This window comes from Melanerpes formicivorus, unplaced genomic scaffold, assembly GCF_026170545.1.
Source record: "Melanerpes formicivorus ecotype bairdi unplaced genomic scaffold, bMelFor1.0.p_v2 SCAF_83, whole genome shotgun sequence".
NCBI lineage: Eukaryota > Metazoa > Chordata > Aves > Piciformes > Picidae > Melanerpes > Melanerpes formicivorus.
In genome coordinates this window covers 507,721-526,530 of record NW_027142435.1, presented here as the reverse complement: position 1 = coordinate 526,530, position 18,810 = coordinate 507,721, and the positions used below count along the sequence as shown (strand labels likewise).

Below are 18,810 nucleotides of genomic sequence, written 5' to 3'. Positions count from 1 at the left end.
GCACCGGGACCAGGGGCGAGCGAGGGAGTCCCCGGGGAGGGGGGTCCCGGTATGAGCGTCTCAGCGCCGGGCCCCCGGGCAGCAATAACCGGGCTGACGGCGTCCAGCGGGAGTTAATTATCCCCTTAATGGGCGGTTAATTATTATTCACCTCTGCGTAATTGCGCGCCGGCTTCGGCTTTTTTTTCCGGCGGGGTCCCGGGGGAAGGTGGTGCGGGCGGAGGCTCCCTCGGGTGGCGGTGGGATGAGGAAGGGGTGGGGGTGTCCAGGCGGATCCCTGCGCTGCGGACCGAACCGCTCCTGGTGCACCGGCCCCGTGACACGCCCCCTCCCTCCGCGCGCTCTGCCGGGACTCCCCGGTATCCCCCAGTACCCCCCGGTGCAGCGCAGTACCGTGTCCAGCAGGGGGCGCCAGGCCGCTACCGGCGTCCGGTGACCGGAGGGGTCCCCCAGGGTTGGGGGGTGACACGAACACCGACAGCAGCACCCTGCAGAGCTCCCCGGTAGCGGTACCCTCGTCCCCTCACCCCCGCCCTGTTTCCCCGCAGCGCTGCCGAGACGCCGCCGAAGTCGCTCCGCCGGGACCGGGAGTGGCGGTGGGTGCCGTCCGCCGGCGTTTCTCCGGGAGCCCGTTATTGCCACCGTTGGGCTGCCGGTTGGCAGAGGCAGCCCGGTGTCCCGAACCCGAGGGCTCTCGGGTGGTCTTCACCATCGAGGAGAGTGGCCCCAGCAGCGGCGACGAGTCCGAGACCCCCCGGTAAGAGCGGAACGGCGTTGAAGGAGGTGTTTGCTGGTCCCGGTGGCACCACCGGGATGGAGTTACCGGACAGGGAGCTGCTGTCGGTGCCATCCCCGGTTTCAGCACTGGCAGGTGGACAGCGGGGGACCCCGGGGCACCAGCATCAACAGAACCACGGTGCCAGGGACACTGCAGCACCACTGAGCCTGGGACAAAGCCCTGCCACGGTTCTGCTGCTCTGTCCATCCCACCACCGCCTGTCACCGCCCCAGTTACCTCTCACTCCCTCCCCACCGTACCCTGTCCCAATGTCCCTACCCCCATCACATCTGTCCCTGTCATCTTCGCCTCCATCCCACCTCACTGTCCCCATCCCTGTCACCCGAATCCCTGTCACCTTCATGCCTGCCACCTCCACCCCTGTCATCTCCATCCTTGTCACCCCCCTCCCACCCGCCCCTGTCCCCTATCCTCATCCTCCTCACCCTGTCCTTGTCCCCATCCCCTTTCCTAGCGGGTGCCACCGCAGGGCTGGCCCTGCTCAGAGGTGACCTCAGTCCCTTTGCTGCCGCAGGGCTATTTTTGGCCCATTCCTTCCCTTCCCCGTGCCTGTCCCAGCCCGGCTTGCAGGGACAGCATGAGGCTGGCACGTCCAAGAGACCTGTGTCTGGTGTCACTCGCGGTGCCCCCTGCACAGACACGTGTCCGACGAGGGCAGGAGCCCAGGAGGGGACAGGGACTGTCTGTCCTGCTGACGGGGACTCGCTGTCCTGCAGCCAGTCCTGCCGCAGCTGTCCCAGGGGCTGCTGGCTGCCAGGCAGCCTGGGGAGGAGCTGGCTCTGTCCCCTCGTGTCCTCCAGTCCCAGGGTCCCTCTGCCCTGATGTCCCCACAAGCCTGCTTGCAGCCCCTTGGAAGTGAGGGGGACCCCACCACCAGCATCCTACCTGGTGGGTTTCAGGGTCCCCACGCCATGGCAGCAGGGGCCAGCTGCTGTCCCTCCTTGGTCCCTGCCAGCTGCTGGATGTTTTTGTGGCTGTTGGGAACAGCAGGTACTCCCCAGCTGCCCCAGAGGGGTCATGGTGTCTGGCTGGGCAAGTGCCAGCTCCCACGGCCACTGCCACTGCCTGGGCCTCATGCTGCTGCTCTGTGTCCCTGGTTGGCCAAGGCCCCAGGAAGTGGCTTAGAACATCATCAAGGAGGGGCTGGGGGCACAGGCGTGAGCCCTAGGACAGGTTTGGCTCTCACAGTTCTCCTACTGGCACCATGGCACAGCCACTGTGTGTGTCTGCCATGCTCCATGCTCTGATGTGTCCCTTGGTGGTACCTTGGCACATACTCGGGATGCCCCAGGTTCAGGCACGTCTCTCGGTGGCACCACGGCACAGCCACACCTCAGATCCAGGATGCCCCAGGCTCGGCCATGTCCCTTGGTGGCACCATGGCATAGCCACTCGGTGTGTCCAGGTCACTTGGGGCTCAGCATGGCATTTTGCTGCGTGCCTGGGCACAGCACCCCTGCCCTTTCGGGAGCAGCTGCCACCCTGGGGACAGGAGAGTGGCCGGTGGCGCTGGGCCAGCGTGGTCCACGTGCCCGGGCAGCCGGGCGCTCACCGGGCGGGCGCAGCCGGGGTCCCGCTCCGTGTGCCGCCGCCAGGCAGTTGTTTAATTTCCCAGGCGCGGGCGGGAGGGGGATGGAAACTTTCCCGGGGCCGCCGGGGCCGGGGCCGGGGCTGGGGCGGCCGCACGCTTCCTGCTCGCACCGGCGGGCAGCGCGGCCTCGCCACAGCACCGGGGGTCCCTGAGCTTCGCCATGCTGCCCACCGGGCACTGCTCGTCGGGGGCTTCGCCGGCGGCATCCCCCCGCAGTTCCCCCCGGAATTCGCCCCGCAGTTCCCCCCGCGATTCCCCCGTGCTCGTCAGGAAGCTGCTGGTGTCCCAGAGCATCCGCCTGCAGCGGCGCTTCACCGTGGCGCACACCCTCTGGTAAGGGGGCACGGCCGTGGGGCCCGCAGAGGACACGCCGGGGGGCCCTAGGGAAGGCTGCACTTGGCTGCGGGCAGGTGGGAGGAGGCAGCAGGGCTGTGCGGCTGGGATGGGGTCGGTGCGGACCCCTCAGTGCTGTGCCACGTCCCCACGGCTGTGGGCCCACAGGGATGTGGGGGACAAGTGGGGGACAGCGGGGGTCCCCGTGCTGACAGAGGCTGAGCTGTGCAGGGGGGAGCTTGCCAGCTGAGCGTGGCTGAGCATGGGCACAGACATTGCAGCAGTGCCCAGGCAGAGGACACCGGAGGCACGCTGAGTGCCTGCCCCACAGTGAGGGGGCTGTGGTGGGGAGGCCAGGGAGGCTTTTCCTGGCACCAAATCACCAGCCATGGCACATCCCACACCTTGCTGCCCCCCACCCCATCAGAGCTATAGAGGATTTGTTTTGGTGTGCCTCCTCCCCACGCCCCAGGGTGCCTGTGGGTGCCAGCCCCATCTGCGTGGGCACCGTGAGGATCAGCAGATCCCTGCCCAGCAGCCACAGCAGCTATTAATAGCGGCCCCAGCCCCCCCAGCAGCCTGCTCTGCTCGCCGGCGCTAGTGGCCACAGCCTGCCACCCAAACAAGGGGGCTGCATTTGGCACCAGCCCAGTGGTGAGGGCTCGTGTGCCCCCTGCCCACCCTGGGGACACAGGGCTGTGCCCTGTGGTGGCACTGGGGTCAGAGGTGGTGGCAGAGGGCCAGATGCAGGCATCACTCGCGGGGCCATCAGAGCTACAATGCTGCTTTGTGTCCCTGGTACCATTGGGGACACGAAGCAGAGGCAGGAAAACAAGGGGCTGCGGGATGGCATGACGTGGTGCCTAGCTGGCACTGCTGGGGACAGCCACGCCGTGGGCACCGTGGCTGTCGGTAGCATTGCCGGAGCAAGGAGATGCTGCCGGGCAGCCGGTGCCCATCCCGGAGGCACTCCTGCATCTGGTAGGTGCCAAACTCCCAGCGGCGCGACGGGGACAGGGTGGCACCATTGGCACCCGAGCTCCCCCGGCTCCCCCGGTGCCCCGGGGTGGCTTGGTCCCGTCCGTGCGGCAGCGGCAGTGCGGGAGGGGACAGGCGCTGAGCGGCCCTGGCTGTGTCCCGGCCCTGGCTGCGTCCCGGCCCTGGCTGTGTCCCGGCGCCGTCTTTCCCATGACCCTGGGGCCAGCGGAGCAGGGAGGGAGGTAAGGCGGCTGTGGGGACAGTGCAGCGTCACTATCCCTGTCCCCAAGCCTCTTGTTCCCCGGCAGAGCTGCGTGGCTGCCAGGTGGCTCTGGCTGGGGTGTCCCCAGGCTGCCACCAGCATGTCCCCAAGGGAGAGGGCTTGGCCTCTCTGTCAGTTTCTGTCCTCCGACGTCCCCTGGCTGTGCCGTGGCCGGGACGCTGTCCTCCTCTGTGTGACATTGTGCCCTGCGCCAGGGCTGATGGAGGCTTTGGTGCTTCTGAGGACCTGGGGCAGTTTGACATTGTGGCACTGGGGACAGCAAGGGCACAGGACGAGAAGGAGTTGGCCCTTGCCGGGGTCTCTGGAGCTGAGGGCTTCAGGGCAGGGTGCTCTGTGCCAGCCGGGTGACATGGCACAATCTGTCTTTGCTAGCCAGGGCCTGCAGTGCCAGAGCACACTGGCAGGGTGCTGAGGGGCTCCTGTGCACTGAGCTGTGCTCATTCTCACTGCTGGAGGTGGCAGGGCCAAGCTGTGCCGTGGCTGGCACCACCACAGGGGTGGCTGAGCCAGGGCATACCGGGCTGAGCAGGATGGTGGCACTGAGAGCCTGGCAAAGCTGGTGGCATCCCCTGGTGCTCTGTCCCCACACCCGTGGGTTGAGGTCTCTGGGCCATCTGCCAACCTTGTTCCCTGTCCCTTTGCAGCTTTGACCTGGAGAATGGTCCCCCCGGCCGGGGGGTGCTGGACCCCCAGGCCAGCCCGGGTGCGGGGCTGGTCCTGCAGGGCAGCTTCACCCACGGCCAGCGCCGCGAGTCCTTCCTCTACCGCTCCGATAGCGACTACGACCTGTCCCCAAAAGCCATGTCCCGCAACTCCTCCATCGCCAGTGACCTGTGAGTGTCGCCCCCCACTCCCCAAGTTCCCTGGGACCCCCAGCACCTTCCCCGAGGCTCACGTCCCTGTGCTCCCACAGGCACGGGGAGGACATGATCGTGACGCCGTTTGCACAGGTGGGTGCCATCTGCGCCAGGAGGGGGCACAGCCCCGCACCCAGCACGAGGGTGGGTGTCCTGGGCGGGGTCCACCCGGCCCCAACCCCCTCTGTTGCCGTAGGTCCTGGCCAGCCTCCGCACCGTCCGGAGCAACCTGACCCACCTGCAGGATCGCACTGGCATCAAGTGAGTTGGCTGTGGGATGGGCGAGGGTCTCACCTGGGTGGGGGGCTCTGACCCACAGAGATATCAGGGAACACACCGCCCCGGGGTCCTGGCTGCTCATCTCCCCCTGTGTTTTGCAGGCGAGCATCGAGCAGCAGTTTGCCCTCCGGGAGCAAGGCTGCACCCAGCGGTGAGTGCGGGCTGGGGGTGAGGGCTGCTCTTGGGCTGAGCTGGCTGCCCCCACAGCTCCCGCCCTGGGTACCTTGGGCACAGGGTGTGCAGCAGAGCCCCCTCCCCGGGCAGGGCAGGGCTGTGCCTGCCCTTCGGGATCCATGTCTGGTTTTCAGCAGCTCCTCCCGTGGTGGCAGTGGAAAGGCTCCGCTGACGTCAAACCTTCCATTAATAAAACCCAGGCGGCGAGCAAGGCCCCGTGGGAGCTTGGCTGCCCCGGGGCTGTCTGTCACCCCACGGGGACAGCATGGCATGCCACGTGCCAGGGCTGCCGTGTGACAGGGACGGTGCGATGGGGCTGAGCCCCACTGCCTGGGGACGTTCGATCCCAGTGCCTGGCTGCTTTTGGGCATCCCCTCTGCCCCCGGCCCCCCTGCCTAGGGGGTGATGTCAGCAGCCGAGCTGGTGAGCCCCCGGGCACAGCCACCCCTTGGAGTTTTTGGTAGCACGAGTGGCACCCTGTGTGTGCCCCCGGACTGGGTGGCCATGCCTTTGGCAAGTCCCTTGTCAAGCCAGTGGGTGCCCCCAGCAGAAGATGCCCACCAGAAGCTCTCGCGGGAGACCCTGGAGGAGCTGGACTGGTGCCTGGACCAGCTGGAGACACTGCAGACCAGGCACTCGGTCAGCGAGATGGCCTCCAACAAGGTAAGGGTCCCCAACACATAGCTTGGTGGGCATGGAGACCCCCCGCACGTCAGAGCCCCCCTGGGATGGACAGCGGGGGGTCCTGTGCGCCCCCGGCCGCGCTGAGCCGTGCCCGGTGCCCGCAGTTCAGGCGGATGCTGAGCCGGGAGCTGTCTCACCTCTCCGAGACCAGCCGCTCGGGGAACCAAGTCTCTGAGTACATCTCCAGGACCTTCCTGGGTGAGAACCTCCTGGCGACTCTGCTTGGTGTCACCTCTTTTCCAGCAGCAGCAGGGTGGGCTTGGCACACACAGGGACCTGGGCATGAATTGTGTGGCACCCTGTGGCCCTGGGTGCCTGGGGGGATGGTGCCAGTGAGAGCTTTCTCAGGTGTTCCCGCGGGGTTGGCTGCCTTGGGGGGTGTCACATTGGCCCGGCTGGGAGCCTTGGTGCACACTGGTGCCCTGAGGCTTGTGGGACCCTGTGGTGGTGCCCAGGGCGGGTTGTGGGTCCTGCAGCAGGCGGGTGGCCCCAAGCACCACAGGGGGTGAGGGAAAGCTTTGGGCATGCCCCATGCAGCCCCCCGCCTCCCCCCCCCCCGTCCCCCTCCCTCATTGCCATGGTTTTATCCGCGCGAGCTGACATCATCAGCATGACCGGGGGGAGGGCTCAGGCTCCAGCCCTGCTCATGGCCCCCCGCCCCCCATGCTGGCCCAGACAAGCAGCACGAAGTGGAGATCCCCTCGGCGCTGGCCAAGGACAAGGAGAAGGAGCGGCGGAAGCGTCCCATGTCCCAGATCAGCGGCGTCCGGAAGCTCACCCACGGCTCCAGCCTCAGCGCCGCCGGCATCCCCCGCTTCGGGGTGCAGACGGACCGGGAGGGGCTGCTGGCCAAGGTGGGCCCCCGTGGGGGTGACCCAGCTGGCCATGGGGTCCTGAGCTGGCCCTGCACGGACCTGTGTCCCTCTGGTCCCCAGGAGCTGGAGGACACTAACAAGTGGGGCCTCAACGTGTTCAAGGTGGCTGAGTACTCAGGCAACCGCCCGCTGACGGTCCTCATGTACAGCATCTTCCAGGTGAGCACCCCGCAGCCTGTGCCCACCCCCGTGCCCGGCTGGGGACGAGCCAGCTGCTGCCTCCCCGCAGGAGCGCGACCTGATGAAGACCTTCCGCATCCCTGCCAACACCTTCCTCACCTACATGCTGACGCTGGAGGATCACTACCACCCCGACGTCGCCTACCACAACAGCATCCACGCCGCCGACGTGGCGCAGTCCACCCACGTCTTGCTCTCCACACCGGCGCTGGAGGTCAGTCCTGCTCCCCCAAGGCCACCGAGGCCACCCAGGGTGTCTGCCACAGCACAGCTGCGAATCCTTGTCCTGCTGCTTCCAGGCTGTCTTCACAGACCTGGAGATCATGGCTGCCATCTTTGCCAGTGCCATCCATGACGTTGACCACCCCGGGGTCTCCAACCAGTTCCTCATCAACACCAGTGAGCTGGGGCCCAGGGATGGAGCTAGGGGGCAGTGGGGACCCCAGCGTCCAGGAGCCACCCTGGGGTGACCAGTGCCCCCTTGCAGACTCGGAGCTGGCACTGATGTACAACGATGCCTCGGTGCTGGAGAACCACCACCTGGCTGTGGGCTTCAAGCTTCTCCAGGAGGAGAACTGCGACATCTTCCAGAACCTGAGCAAGAAGCAGAGGCAGTCGCTGCGCAAGATGGTGATTGACATGGTACAGGGGGACCTGGGCCAGCCGGGGGGGGGCCTGCCCAGGGTGGCTCCGGGGTGGGGTCAGGCTGAGTCCTGCTCCTGGCTCGCCCTGCCCAGGTGCTGGCCACGGACATGTCCAAGCACATGAACCTGCTGGCGGATTTGAAGACCATGGTGGAGACCAAGAAGGTGACCAACCTGGGGGTGCTGCTGCTGGACAACTACTCTGACCGGATCCAGGTGGGCACAGGGACGTGGGTGGGGAAACCTTCCTGGAGTTGCAGGCATTGGTCCTGGCTCCAGCCAGGGCTGCCAGGACACCCTGTGCAGCGCCACCGCTCCTTCCACCCCCAGCTGGCCACGGCTGAGGGGGTTCCTGACAGAGGGGTGTGGCCCTGGAGGACACAGGACTTCAGCTGGGTGCTGCTGTGTGCCTGTGCTCAGGTCCTGCAGAACATGGTGCACTGCGCTGACCTCAGCAACCCCACCAAGCCCCTGGAGCTGTACCGGCAGTGGACCGACCGCATCATGGTGGAGTTCTTTGGGCAAGGCGACCGGGAGCGGGAGAGGGGCATGGAGATCAGCCCCATGTGTGACAAGCACACAGCCTCGGTGGAGAAGTCCCAGGTGGGGCAGCAGTGAGGGACTGGGGTGGGGGCCACAGCCTTGGGCTGGGGGCTCAGCAGTACCTTCCCCTAGGTGGGATTCATCGACTTCATCGCCCACCCGTTGTGGGAGACATGGGCTGACCTGGTGCACCCTGATGCCCAGGAGATCCTGGACACGCTGGAAGACAACCGGGAATGGTATCAGAGCATGATCCCGCGCAGCCCCTCCCCACCGCCCGAGGGACCCGGAGCATCCCCTGCCAACGCCGACAAGTTCCAGTTTGAGCTGACGCTGGAGGAGGAGGAGGAGGAGGCTGAGTCGGACACGGAGCTGGAGGGGGCCGAGAGCCCCTTGGATGAGGACAACAGCGGCTCCAAGACGCCTGCCACAGATGACTCGGAGCTGGCTGACACTGAGCATTTGTCACCTGGCCCCCAGGACAGGGACTTGCCTGCCACCGGCCCCGGGGATGTGGACAACCGACAGGCGCTGGAGGGGACACTGACCAAGGACGGCGGCGGGCGCTTGGTGCCGGGGCCTGAGGGCAGCCAGGGGCTGTGCCTGGACACAGAGGGCAATGTCACATTCCTGCCCCTGGGCACGTAGCGGCACCAGCTGGTGGGTCCCCTGGCTGCCACGGCGATGTGGGACTGGGCACTGCCCCAGTTAAGGGCTGGGAGCAGTGGAGAGCTGGCAGTGGAGAGCATCGACAGCACAGGGACTAGGGCAGCTGCTGGGGCACAGGGGGACCCAAAGCATGGCCCTGTGTGAGAGCTGGGCAGGATGGGCACAAGGATGCTGCTTGCCCTCTCCCAGTGACCATCCCCTGCTCCCACCCAGTCCCTGTGTACAGCTGCCGGGTGGCTCCTCCCCAGGGTACGGCGAGGTGGCCGAGGGGTGCTGGTGGCAGCACCCAGCACAAGGAACCTGAGCGCAGCCAGGCACCGGGGCACGGCACGGGCACGACTCCAGCGGTTTATTTATTTGGGGACAGTTTCACTTTGTAAAAGCCTTTTGTAGCTCACTTTGGAATCCAAGCCTCACCTCAGCCGCGGCCGCCCCTGCGCCTGCCCAGCACGCCACACACTGCCTTCGGTCTCTGCACTGCGACCCCCGGCGGGCGCCGCGACCCCCCGGGGTCCTTTCCGTATCTTCCTTCACCTTCCAGAGATTAAACCCGGTTTGTTCTCCCCCAAATGTCAGCCTGCTAAGCACCTCTTCTGCGGGCACGGCAGCCGTGGCTGTGCCAGCCGGGCTAAATTCTGTCGGGGACCGGGGCGGTTGGTGGCTCCGGAGGGCTCCTGCTGGGCACGGAGGAGGGCCCGGCTCGGTGTGTGAATAAACGCCGAGCTCCTCCTTGGGAACGCGGAGCCCAGGCTGGCAAACACAACCTGCTAAGGTAAATATTTAATCGCCGGCTTGGCGCGGCGCGGGGCCCCTCCCGCTCCTCCGCATCGCTCCCAACGGTGATTTGTATCTGCAAACACGTCCCCACCCCTGGCACTGCCCTGGCACGCAGGGCCCCGCCAGCTCTCACCCACTGCCCGCCCCGTGTTCCCTCACTGGCCCCGGGAGCTGGGTGCTCCTTTCCCGGCGCAGCTGATTTCCCGGCAGGGCAGGTGGGTGGCTCAGTGCCATCCCCGCTTCAGGGGTGGGTCTCCAGCATCTTCCCATCCTTCCTGATGGAGCAGGGCAGGTTGACAGGGAGCAGCCCAGGCTCTGCTCTCCCGGAGCACGCCGAATGGCCTCATTCTGCACACGGATCCGGCCCTAAGCTCTCTCCTGTCTGGGAGCAGGGCAGGACCCGGTTTTAAAAGGCTCTTTTCACCCATTGCTTGGCTGGGGAGCTGCACTTGGGAGGGTGCCCAGAAGAGGCAGGGGCGGCACCCATGGCAGCTGGATCCATGCCCTGATGGACTGGCACAGGGGGCTCCTGGTCCCTGCTGTGGGTGCTGCTGCTGGGCAGCTCCAGTGCCCATCATGACAGCGTTCACCCAGGGGTGCCAGGCTCCAGGCAGGGCCACAGGGAGCCAGGGGCGTCCGGCTCCATGCCCCCACCGTGGCACACGCGGTGAGGACCCCGGCCCCGGCCCCGGGCAGGGCCCCAGGGGCCAACCTGCTGCACAGGCAGGGCAGGGCCGGGCTGGTCTGGGAGGCTGCTGCTGCCTGCCGGGCTGCGGGCTGCGCCGAAGCAGGTCCGGGCCGGGGAGCGCCGCTGCGCCGGGGCCCGCAGAGCCCCGGGCCGGGCCCTGCCACCCGCCCGCGGGGCTGCCATATGCTGCCAGCCCCTAATCCCCAGCCACGGCCGCAGGGCGAGGGAGGACGCGACGGGCCCGGGCAGGGCATGGCCGCCCACCCGTGCCCCAAGCCAGCTGGGCGCGGGGGGGCGCGGGGGGCAATGGGCGCAATGGGGGCGCGGGGGGCGCGGGGGGCAATGGGGGCGCTGCGCACCGGGCTTCACGCCAGCGCCAGGTGCCCCTCTCAGGAAACGGGATCAGGTCGCCCGTTGCTGCAGGCCCGAGGGAAGGGCCGGCCATCACGACAGAGGGTCATGTCGTGACAGTGAAGGCTGTGCGGGCTCACCCCACCCTTGAACGGGCCTAGCTCGCGGCCCCCGCCAAGGGGAAGCAGTCCGCCCGGCGCCCCCCGCCCACGGCGAGGATGGTTTCGTCCCTGGCCCGCGGGGCGCTGCCGGCCCGCACCAACTGCACAGCGCGGGGGGGGTGTGATGGCCGCAGCCGGCGCCGAGCCGCGAGGGGGCGTCGCCGCCTCGCTGTGGGACCCGCCCTGCTGTCCATCACAGCGAGACCGACCAATCAGAGCTTCCATTTCAGCTAATTTACATGCCACGTCACGCCCACACCCCCTACCCCCCCGCGGCGACGTCATCCGGGGCGGCGCGCGCCGCTGCTGCAGTTGCTGCAGGAGGGGAAGGAGGCGGCGGCGCGAGCGCGGGCTGGAGGTGAGCGCGCGCACCCCGCACCCCTGAGGCCCCCCCCCCCCGGTACCCCCCTCCGTCCCGCACCCCCGGTACCGGTACCGCGGGGACGGGGAGGAGCGGGGTGGCCCCCGGCTGGTGGGATGGCGGCTGCGGCGCTGGGGGGGGGTGGATGATGCAGCGGAGTGAGGGGGAGAGAGGGCGGAGATGCAGCGGGGGGGGGGGGGGGGGGGGCGGGGGGAGGGGGTCGCTCGGTGCAACGGACTCGGGCCTGCGGGGAGGGGGCAGGGGCTGCTCTCGCTCCATGCGGCACCCTGCGTAACCCCCAGCAGCACCTTGCACCCTCCCACCCCCCGCAGCACCCTGCATGCCCCCCCCCAGGAGCACTCTGCATCCTGAGCCCCCCCAGCTGCACCCTGCAGCACCTTGCACCCCGCAGCACCCATTGCCCTCCATCCCTGTGCTCCACCCTGCAGCGCCCTGCAGCGCCCTGCAGCCCTGGGCAAGCGCCCACCTCTGTGCAGCTCTGGCTAGCATCACCCCTTCATCCCCCCCCCCGGCACCAAGCACCCTCCCCACAGCCCCCAGTGGCACCCCGCAGCCCCTTGCTGTGCTGCCGAGGCGGAGGCCGGGCTGGGCACGGCGTGTGGGGGCACTGCTGCAGGTGCCATTTTGTGATGGGAGTGATGCAGGAGAGGCAGCAGCACCTGGCTGCCCCCTGCGCCCCTGCCGGGGCCGGGACCCCCCCGGTAAACACCGTGCTCGGTGCCCCTCAGTTCCGTGGGCAGCTTCCTGAGTCCTTGGATCAGGGGTGACAGGAGCTGGCCCGGCAGAGCCCTCTGGTGATGCGGTGCCCATAGCGATGCCCGTCCCAGACCAAAATGGGCTGGAGCCGTGGTGCTGTGGCAGACCTAACGGTGCCGGCGCCGGTGCCGGTGCCGGTGCCGGTGCCGGCGGGAGGTGGCTCGGAGCCGCGCAGCGGGGCCCGGCCTGGCGTGAGCTGGCAGGCGCTGTGCCCATCACGGCCCCTCCTGCGCCTCGCAGATGGCATCCGCTACCGACTCCCGCTATGGGCAGAAGGAGTCCTCGGATCAGAACTTCGATTACATGTTCAAGATCCTGATCATCGGCAACAGCAGCGTGGGCAAAACCTCCTTCCTCTTCCGGTACGCCGACGACTCCTTCACGCCTGCCTTCGTCAGCACCGTGGGCATCGACTTCAAGGTCAAAACCATCTACAGGAATGACAAACGCATCAAGCTGCAGATCTGGGTGAGACCCCCGGCCGTGACCCCCAGGCGCCGGCACCGGCCTGGTGTGGGGGTGGCTGGTGGGGGCTGCTCCGCTGTGTGCCAGGGCTGGCAGTGCTGGGGGTGATGGTGATAGAGAGGGAGGTGGCTCTGGGGCCCTCGCTGTCCCTCGGCGTACCCCAAGGGTGGGCCCCTGCAAGCTGCTGGTGCCCCTTGTCCCTGGGGGTGACCTGCTGCTCCCCCCCGCCCAGGACACGGCTGGCCAGGAGCGGTACCGCACCATCACCACCGCCTACTACCGCGGTGCCATGGGCTTCATCCTGATGTATGACATCACCAACGAGGAGTCCTTCAATGCCGTGCAGGACTGGTGAGTGCCCAGAGGGGACTCAGACCACCCCCTAAGCTGTGCCCCCCACCACAGGCACGCCCTCGGCACCCTGCTCCGGGCTCCTGCGTGATTCCCTTTCTGCCTTCCCTGAAGGTCCACCCAGATCAAGACCTACTCGTGGGACAACGCCCAGGTCCTGCTGGTGGGGAACAAGTGTGACATGGAGGACGAGAGGGTGGTGTCCTCGGAGAAGGGTCGCCAGCTCGCCGAGCACCTGGGTGAGTGGGGAGGGTGGGGCCCCCAGCGCTGCCCTCTCCCTGCCAGTGGTTTGGCTGGGGGCTCAGTGCCTTGGCTGCGACCCTTCTGCTTTGGTGGCACCAGGGACTTGTCACCCAGTTCAGAGTGAAGTGGTGTGAAGTGGTGAGCGTGCCAGGGGTTGGCTGTGCTTGCAGCCCCACAAGCCCCCCCACCAGCTGGGGAGAGGTGCTGGGGAGGCACACCTGGGCATCCAGGGTGGGCACAGGCAGCCTTCCAGTACCGAAGGAGGGGCTGTGAGGTGCTGCCCGCGGTGCGTGGCCGGGGGCAGTGGGGGGGGTGCAGCCCTGGTGTCCCCTGAGCCGTGCCACTGCGCCCCCCAGGCTTCGAGTTCTTCGAGGCCAGCGCCAAGGACAACATCAACGTGAAGCAGACCTTCGAGCGGCTGGTGGACATCATCTGCGAGAAGATGTCGGAGTCGCTGGACACGGCCGACCCCCGCGGTCACCGGTGCCAAGCAGGGCCCCCAGCTCACGGACCAGCAGGCCCCCCCGCACCAGGACTGCGCCTGCTAGGGCCAGCCCCTCCCGTGCCCCCGCCTCGGTCAGTACGCCCCCCCCGAGCCGCTCCTCCTGGGGATCCTGGGGGGGCTTTTGCTGCTGGTACCTCTGAAAGGGCTGCAGCCCCTCTAGGAGCCGCCCCCCCTTCAGTTAGGCTGCACCCTCCCCCCTAATTTATTTTTAAGCCTGGGCTGGTAGAAGACCCTCCCTGCTCCGCTTCAGTCACCCCCCGAGCCCCCACCCCCCCAGGAACATTTTGTCTGCACCCCTCACCACCAGTCCCCCCCACAGGGAGCAGGGCCGAGCCCCCTGCCCAGGGGTGGGCGTGTGGCAGCTGCAGTGGGACCCCAAACCCCAATCCCAGTTGCTGTCCTCACGTCCCCCTCACATCGTGGCAGTGATTCTTTGCCCAGGGAGCTCCTGGGGGCTCTTTGTGCCCTGTCCTGCCCCCGCCCCCCCCCCCCCGTGGATGGACCTTCCCTGACTCTTGTTTATTTGTACAAATAGATGCTAATTTATGCTCCTGCCTCTCCCTTGTACAGAAGAGACCCCCCCTGTAAATAGGGTAGGAAGTGTGTGACCTGCTGTGCTGTGGCCGTGGTGGTGCATTTATTACTATTACTATTCATTAAGTTACTATTTTTTCTCTCTCAGTGTGGTGACCTTGCTTGTGAATATCACTTTTGAAACCAATCTGTTATTTAAAGGGTGAAACAATCATAGTAACAAGCACCCAGGAGCGAGGCCAGCCCCGGCACGCCGCAGCCGGTCAGCCCCGTGTGGGGCAGGGCTGGCTGGGGCTGGGGGGTGAGGAGGGGCAGGGCTGGCTGGCTGCAGGGCTCCTGTGTGTGCTGTAGTTGTGTTCTGTGCAGACTGTGACCTGTGGCTGTTCTGTAGCAGTGATGGACCTGGAGGTCTTGCTGCCCTCTATTTATTTTTCTTGGAGCTGTGTCTTTTATTTTACAACTTTCTCCCCCTGCCCCATCCCCAGACCCCCAACCCCCTCCCCTCCTCCTTCCCCCCTTCCTATTTTTGTGAAGTTTACTTCTGGCAGAGTTCCTGTACTGTACAAATGTCAAAAGTGTCAAAAGAGTTCAGTTTCCTAACAATCACTGTACTGGAGAAGTGGTGTGAAGAAATAAATCGATGCTGATCACGGACTCGGGCTCACTGCAGGGGGGAGAGGGACACAGGGAGCTCCACGGGGGCTCTCCTCAGCCCTTCCTTGCCAAACAGGAGCCAAACCCCCAGCTGGGCTGTGAGGAAACCTCTGGATCTCAAGCAGGGCAAGGGTAGGGTCTGCAGCTGGGGAGGAAGAACCTCCTGCACCAGGACAGCTGAGGGGGGACCCGCGGGGAGCAGCTCCCAGGAGAAGGAGCTGGGAAGTGCTGGGGGACAAAGTCACCACAGTCAGCATTGTGCCCTCATGGCAAAGGCCAACTGGGCTCCTGGGGGGCACTGAGAGGAGCATGGGCAGCAGGGTGCCTCCAACCCCCACCCCGCCGGGGTTCTGTGAAAAACGATCTGGGCTCTTCATTAGCATTCAGCAAATGGCTCCTGCCTGGCTCCGCAGCGCGGGGGGAGGGCCGGTGGCTCGCTGGGGATGTGCGAGGAGGGACAAAGCCAGGAGGAGAAAGGCACAGCCTGAAGATTTTGGGGGAAAAGAATCACATTCAGGTGTTTTTCATCACTGCTGGAAGCAAGTTCCCAGGTTATGGTGTGCGTGCCCAGCTCAGCCCAGGGAGCCGCAGGGCTGCCCTGAGAGGGCTGCCAAGGTCCAAATCCTGCCAAACTTCGCCTTAAAGCCCCCAGCCCCCCGCGGTGGCGCTGCCGAGCAGGCAGCAGTGCTCACAGCCTGGTTTTTATAGCACTGGGGCGGTGCAGCCAGGCCCACGCCTGGCACCAGGGAGGTGGGTGCCAGGGGGAGTGGAAAGGAGCTGAGGCAGCCGGCTGGGGGGAGCTGGAGGACTTCAGCTTGGACACAAAACCCCAGCAGGGAAAGGGCTGGAGAGTGGCAGACGCAGCCATGCAGGGAGCAGGGCAGGGACCTGGGTGGATGGGAGCACAGGAGGGTGTTGGAAGGGAGCAAAGGACCAGCCTTGCCCTGCAGAAGGGTAGAACTCCCAGCTGGAGCAGAGGGGAGACACCAGGACCCTCCCCAGACAGCTGAAGGCTGCCTGTGGCTGTGGCAGCTCCTGTGAGTGAACATAAACCAGCTCCCTGGACTGTGGCAGCAGTGTGGCTCCAAACAGCTGTGGTGGTCTCTGGCCACCACCTTCCTTGGGTGCCCTGAGCCACGTCCACCGCGATGCCAGACCACCTCCCGCTGCGGGCAGGGCCCCAGGGGCAGCTGCCGCTCTACATCTCCGCTCCTCGTGGGCGCTGCTGAGCGGAGTCCTGCTCGGGGCTCGGGGGGCTGCCAGGCTGGGAAGGAAGAGACACAAGGCACACTTGGCATGAGCCTGGCGAGGCAGGGCCATGTGGCAGCAGGGTGCCAGCACTCACCCTGTGCTTGAGGTAGGCCAGGTAGATGTCCCAGCCCAGCGTGACGACGTTGACGTAAACCACTCGGAAGGTGGGAGGCACGAAGAGGAAATTCAGGAGCTGAGCTGCCGGCCACACACACCAGTCAGCCTGCAGGGAGAAGCAGGGAACCACCCCGGCGGGGCTTGGAGAACCCTTTCAGAGCATCCAGCCCAACCATTCTCTAGCTCTGCCAGGGCTGGGGCTGAACCATGGCCCTCAGCACCACAGCTCTATGCCTCTGAAACCCCTCCAGGGATGGGGATTCAGCCACCCCCCTGGGCAGCCTGGGCCAGGCTTTGAGAACCCTTCCAGTGAAGAAGTTTCTTCTAACATCCAACCTAAACCTCTCCTGGGGCAGCTTGAGGCCATTTCCTCTGGTCCTGTTGCTTGCTGCTTGGAGAAAGAGCCCAACCCCCATCTGCTTCCAACCTCCTCTCAGGGAGCTGCAGAGAGCAAGGAGGTCTCCCTCAGCTTCCTCTTCTCCAGGCTGAACACCCCCAGCTCCCTCAGCTGCTCCTCCCCAGCCTTGTTCTCCAGACCCTTCCCCACCTTCACTGCCCTCTTCTGGACCAGCTCTAGCCCTCGATGTCCTTCTTGGAGTGCAGGCCCCCAAGTGCCCCCAGGCCTCCAGGTGTGGCCTGACCAGTGCTGAGCAGCCAGCAGCACAGGGAGGGCTCAGGGTTTGTATTTACCTTGTAGAACTCCCAGAATTTCTCCTTCAGCTCCTCCCAGCTCTCCTCTAGCGACTGTCCCTCCAGTGTGCCCACGCCTGTGGGCACAGCAGGATGTCAGAGGGGATGAGAGTGCCCAGAAGGCTCCAGGCCGAGGGGTGTGGATGGGAACTGCCACCTGAGCTGTGCCAAGCACCCCGAAACCACCCCACAAACCCTCTGGGGGGAAAGGGCAGCCAGAGGGAGGAGCTCCAGGAAGCCCAAGGGAGGGTGCCAGGGGCAGGTGCCAGCACCGTTACACCACGTCACCAGCAGCACTGGCACCAGGAGGCTGCCACCACCTACCCAGGAAGTACCAGACGCCCAGGACGGGCGACGCCAGCAGCTGCTCGAGGAGGACTTTCTTCAGCACGGTCCTGATGCCGCGCACACCGCGCGCGGGGAAGGCGGAGTCCAGCCACAGGTACCAGAAGTGCATCGGCGGCCCCAGGCTGCAGCCCACTGCGAACATGCGGCCTGCAAGGTGACACCCACGCGGTGTGACCCCTGCCCCGCACCCCGAGAGCTCTGGCCCCACGTGGTACCAGGCAGACCCCAATTCCCTGCCTCGTGATGAGGAGAATGGATTAAGCGTTCAGTTCTGGAGGCCTGGAGCTCCTGGTGGTCCCCAGGGTCAGGACTAGGTCTACTTTTGTGCAACATCTTCATCAGTGCCCAGGGACAGGACCCGGGGCACAGGGCACAAACTGGAACCCAGGAGGCTTCACTTGAACTTCAGGAAAAAACTTCTCCCCTTTGAGGCTGCTGGAGGCCTGGATCAGGCTGCCAGAGAGGTTGTGCAGCCTCCTTCCCTGGAGAGCTTCCACCCCCAGCTGGATGCCATCCTGGGCAAGCTGCTGTGTGTATCCTGCTTTAGCAGGGAGTTGGGCTGGGTGATCCCCAGAGGTCCCAGCAGTCCGTGCTGAGGTTCCGTGAAGGAGTCAGGCTGCCCCCCACCCCCTCCTGCTCACGCCTGTGCCCCCTCCCTGGGCTGTCACCTGTGCGTGCCAGCTGGGGCTCCGTGTCCGGGTGGCGCCGGCGGTGCCAGGCCTGCTGCAGCGCATCGCCGGTGGCCAGCAGCAGGCCGGAGCTGGCCGTGTTGGTCAGCAGCAGCAAGCGGCCGCTGAACAGCGGCTTCCAGTAGCCCAGCAGCCGCCGGACCCGCACCAGCATCCTGAAGACAGCCCTGCCATGGGGGTCAGCGGGGAAGGAGTCCCCCAACACAGGCCCCCAGTTACCCCAGTGAGAGCCCCTCCACCACCCTGTGCCTCCCAGGCAGCGCCGTGTGCCCCCCCGCTGCCCCGGTAAGCGCTGCCCAGTTGGCACTGCCGTACCCTGCCTGCCCGCACAGCGCCCCTGGTACAGTCTGCCCCTGCTGGACCACTCCCGGGCGCGCCAGCTCCTCCCAGCTTCCCTCACCTCGCTGTCCCCGTGCTGCGCCCTCCCCTGCCGGACACCACTCACTCGCTCCGCGCATCCCTGCAGCCCCCGCACCCCCTGTGCCCCCCAGCCCCTTTTCCGCGTCCCCAACCCTCCCAGCTCCCCTCCCGCGCCCCCCCCGCCCCGGCTCACCGCCGCAGGCTTCCGCTGCCAGCACGTGGAAGGGGCGCGCCCCGTGAGGAAGCCTTCCGCTTCCGGCGGCCGCCATGACAGCTACCGCGGCAGGCGCGGCCGCCATGACAGCTACCGAGGCAGGCGCGGCCGCCATGACAGCTACCGAGGCAGGCGCGGCCGCCATGACAGCTACCGCGGCAGGCGCGGCCGCCGTGCCCGCTGCCGTGGGGCAGGCGCGGCCGCCGTGCCCGCTGCCGTGGGGCAGGCGCGGCCGCCGTGCCCGCTGCCGTGGGGCAGGCGCGGCCGCCGTGCCCGCTGCCGTGGGGCAGGCGGCTGCCGAGGCAGCAGCGTTTCCCAGGGGCCCGCAGGAGGCCGCTCCCGACCCCGGGCGTGCCCTGCCCGCGCCCCCCAGGCGCCGCCCGCC

General features: G+C 66.7%; 3 protein-coding genes across 4 annotated transcripts; 2 read left to right on the top strand and 1 right to left on the bottom strand.

The window, feature by feature from the left end:
- Positions 1 to 628: 628 nt before the first annotated feature.
- PDE4C (phosphodiesterase 4C) lies at positions 629 to 9,459 on the top strand. 2 transcript variants are annotated; one of them, XM_068164843.1, is made up of 15 exons: positions 629 to 757; positions 4,629 to 4,817; positions 4,898 to 4,934; positions 5,038 to 5,102; positions 5,222 to 5,271; positions 5,845 to 5,957; positions 6,083 to 6,176; positions 6,654 to 6,832; positions 6,914 to 7,012; positions 7,083 to 7,247; positions 7,333 to 7,432; positions 7,521 to 7,675; positions 7,771 to 7,893; positions 8,098 to 8,280; positions 8,353 to 9,459. In XM_068164843.1, exons 2-15 carry the CDS (start codon positions 4,786 to 4,788, stop codon positions 8,866 to 8,868), a joined length of 1,911 nt encoding a protein of 636 aa, XP_068020944.1. In that variant the 5' UTR covers positions 629 to 757; positions 4,629 to 4,785; the 3' UTR covers positions 8,869 to 9,459. The 2 variants fall into 2 exon arrangements, with proteins under 2 accessions (XP_068020944.1, XP_068020945.1); XM_068164844.1 differs by lacking the exon at positions 629 to 757 and adding an exon at positions 2,442 to 2,723.
- A 1,689-nt stretch (positions 9,460 to 11,148) lies between these two features.
- RAB3A (RAB3A, member RAS oncogene family) lies at positions 11,149 to 13,707 on the top strand. The gene is given in 6 exon segments (XM_068164879.1): positions 11,149 to 11,224; positions 12,245 to 12,472; positions 12,702 to 12,820; positions 12,935 to 13,059; positions 13,420 to 13,532; positions 13,534 to 13,707. Coding segments are annotated over 5 exon segments (663 nt in total). The 5' UTR covers positions 11,149 to 11,224; the 3' UTR covers positions 13,612 to 13,707.
- Positions 13,708 to 14,526: 819 nt separating this feature from the next.
- MPV17L2 (MPV17 mitochondrial inner membrane protein like 2) lies at positions 14,527 to 18,593 on the bottom strand. Its single transcript, XM_068164882.1, has 6 exons — positions 18,405 to 18,593; positions 17,831 to 18,018; positions 17,139 to 17,309; positions 16,815 to 16,891; positions 16,102 to 16,230; positions 14,527 to 16,020 (listed from the first exon to the last, which is right to left on the bottom strand). The coding sequence occupies exons 2-6, from the start codon at positions 18,003 to 18,005 to the stop codon at positions 15,955 to 15,957; spliced, it is 618 nt and encodes a 205-aa protein (XP_068020983.1). The 5' UTR covers positions 18,006 to 18,018; positions 18,405 to 18,593; the 3' UTR covers positions 14,527 to 15,954.
- Between the last annotated feature and the right edge of the window lie 217 nt (positions 18,594 to 18,810).

Bases quoted from the DNA above. Each gene is read 5' to 3' on its own strand.
- PDE4C (XM_068164844.1), top strand. From the start codon at position 2,551: ATGCTGCCCACCGGGCACTGCTCGTCGGGGGCTTCGCCGGCGGCATCC. The intron at 2,724-4,628 runs GTAAGGGGGCAC...GTCCCTTTGCAG, and splicing joins ACCGTGGCGCACACCCTCTG to CTTTGACCTGGAGAATGGTC. The intron at 5,103-5,221 runs GTGAGTTGGCTG...TGTGTTTTGCAG, and splicing joins CAGGATCGCACTGGCATCAA to GCGAGCATCGAGCAGCAGTT.
- MPV17L2 (XM_068164882.1), bottom strand. From the start codon at position 18,005: ATGCTGGTGCGGGTCCGGCGGCTGCTGGGCTACTGGAAGCCGCTGTTC. The intron at 16,892-17,138 runs GTAGGTGGTGGC...CTGTGCCCACAG, and splicing joins GGGCGTCTGGTACTTCCTGG to GCGTGGGCACACTGGAGGGA. The intron at 16,021-16,101 runs GTGAGTGCTGGC...CTTCCTTCCCAG, and splicing joins TGGCCTACCTCAAGCACAGG to CCTGGCAGCCCCCCGAGCCC.